The 1,545-nt window shown below is 73.3% G+C and overlaps 2 protein-coding genes across 2 annotated transcripts in view; one reads left to right on the top strand and one right to left on the bottom strand.

Annotated features, from left to right (window-relative positions):
• LOC102853494 (protein SOGA2-like) overlaps window positions 1-367 on the bottom strand; it is a 6,641-nt gene extending 6,274 nt beyond the window's left edge. The window contains exon 1 of the mRNA XM_006893347.1: window positions 15-367. Coding sequence (XP_006893409.1) covers window positions 15-367 — 353 coding nt within the window. The remainder of the gene's footprint in view (window positions 1-14) is intronic.
• Window positions 368-779: 412 nt separating this feature from the next.
• Window positions 780-1,545, top strand: part of DEAF1 (DEAF1 transcription factor) — a 44,710-nt gene continuing 43,944 nt past the window's right edge. Inside the window, exon 1 of the mRNA XM_006893197.1 lies at window positions 780-1,113. Within this exon, the coding sequence (XP_006893259.1) occupies window positions 825-1,113 (289 nt within the window). The 5' untranslated portion in view covers window positions 780-824. The remainder of the gene's footprint in view (window positions 1,114-1,545) is intronic.

Genomic DNA, 1,545 nt, shown 5'->3' with positions numbered 1-1,545 from the left:
GCCCCGCCCCCCGCCGCGCTCCCGGCAGCCTCTGCGCTCGGCTGCGTTCGCGGCCTCTCGGCCATTTTCGTGGCTGCCCCCGAAGGGGCGCGACCGAGCCGCGTTTCCGGAGTCGACAGCCGAATCGGGACCGAGGCCTGAGCGGCGTGTCCGGCGGCGCTCGGGCACTTTCGGACAGGAGGCGGCGGCGAGCCGACGCGCGAGAGGACTCGGCCTCGGGAACACTCGGCCGAGCTCGGCTCCGCTCGGGAGGACTCGGCGCCGCTCGCGGCCGGGGGCAGGAGCCGTCTTCGGCCTCGGCCTCCCTTTGCGAGCCGGTGCTGCGTCGGAAGTCGGCGAGCGCCCGCCTCCGAGGCTGGTCGCCCATGGCAGCGGCCACTCCAGCGTCTGAGGCTGGCAGAAGGCCTGCGCGGAGCCGCTCGGACAGCCTCGGCTCAGTTCGTCCCGACTCGGCTCCTCGCCTCGGGGAGCTTCGGCGCTCCTCGGCCTAAGAGACTCGGCCGTCGGCTCAACCGGGCCTCTTCGTGTCGGTTCGGCCTCTGATCGGCCCTCTCCGACTCGCCTCGGTCCCTTCGTGTCGCCCGCCGCGCTTCGGGCCACTTCGTCTGGACTCGGCTGCAGGCCTCGGGCGGCCTCGGGCGGCCTCGGCTCTGCTCGGTTGCGCCCTGGAGCGGCTTCGGTCCGGCTCGGGCGGGGCGCTTCGGGCAGGCTCGGCCCGGCTCGGCGGGTGGCTTCGGGCGGCCCCGATTCGGGTTCAGTGCGGCCTTCGGGCGGCCTCGGGCGCGGCTCGGCGGGCGCCTTCGGGCGGGCTCGGCGGAGTCCGGATGGAGGACTCGGACTCGGCGGCGAAGCAGCTGGGCCTGGCCGAGGCGGCGGCGGTGGCGGCCGCGGCCGCTGTGGCTGCGGCGGCCGCGGCCGCAGCGGGAGGCGAGAGGGAGGAGCCGGTGCTCAGCAGGGACGAGGACTCCGAGGAGGACGGAGACTCGGAGGCGGAGCGTGAGACGCGGCGCGTGACGGCCGTGGCGGTGATGGCCGCCGAGCCTGGGCACATGGACATGGGCGCCGAGGCCCTGCCGGGCCCTGACGAGGCCGCCGCTGCCGCCGCCTTCGCAGGCAAGTGACCACCGCGTGGGGCTTGGCGTGTGACCAGCTCCTCATCCCTGACTCCAGTGACATGCTCTGCACACCTGTCCTGCATGGCCAGCCCGCCTCCTGCTCCCTGCACACCTGCCTCGAGCCAGCGACCACGTTGGTGCGCCTGCCCAGCACACCTGCCCTGGACCCTTGTCCCCCAGTCCAGTCCCTCCGTCCTGCACATCTGCCCTGCACACCTGTCCCCCAAGTCCAGTCCCTCCTGCATGCACACCTGTCCCCCAAGTCCAGTCCCTTCTGCCTGCACACCTGCCCTGCACACCTGTCTCCCAGCCCCTCCTGCCTGCACAGCTGTCTCCCAGGCCCAGTCCCTCCTGCCTGCACACCTGCCTTGCACACCTGTCCTCCAGTCCAGTCCCTCCTGCCTGCACACCTGTCCTCCAGTCCAGTCCC

The sequence above is a fragment of the Elephantulus edwardii genome, unplaced genomic scaffold (genome assembly GCF_000299155.1).
Source record: "Elephantulus edwardii isolate Elephantulus edwardi_28Jun2011 unplaced genomic scaffold, EleEdw1.0 scaffold00126, whole genome shotgun sequence".
Taxonomy (NCBI): Eukaryota; Metazoa; Chordata; class Mammalia; order Macroscelidea; family Macroscelididae; genus Elephantulus; species Elephantulus edwardii.
This window is presented reverse-complemented; position numbering and strand designations above follow the sequence as displayed.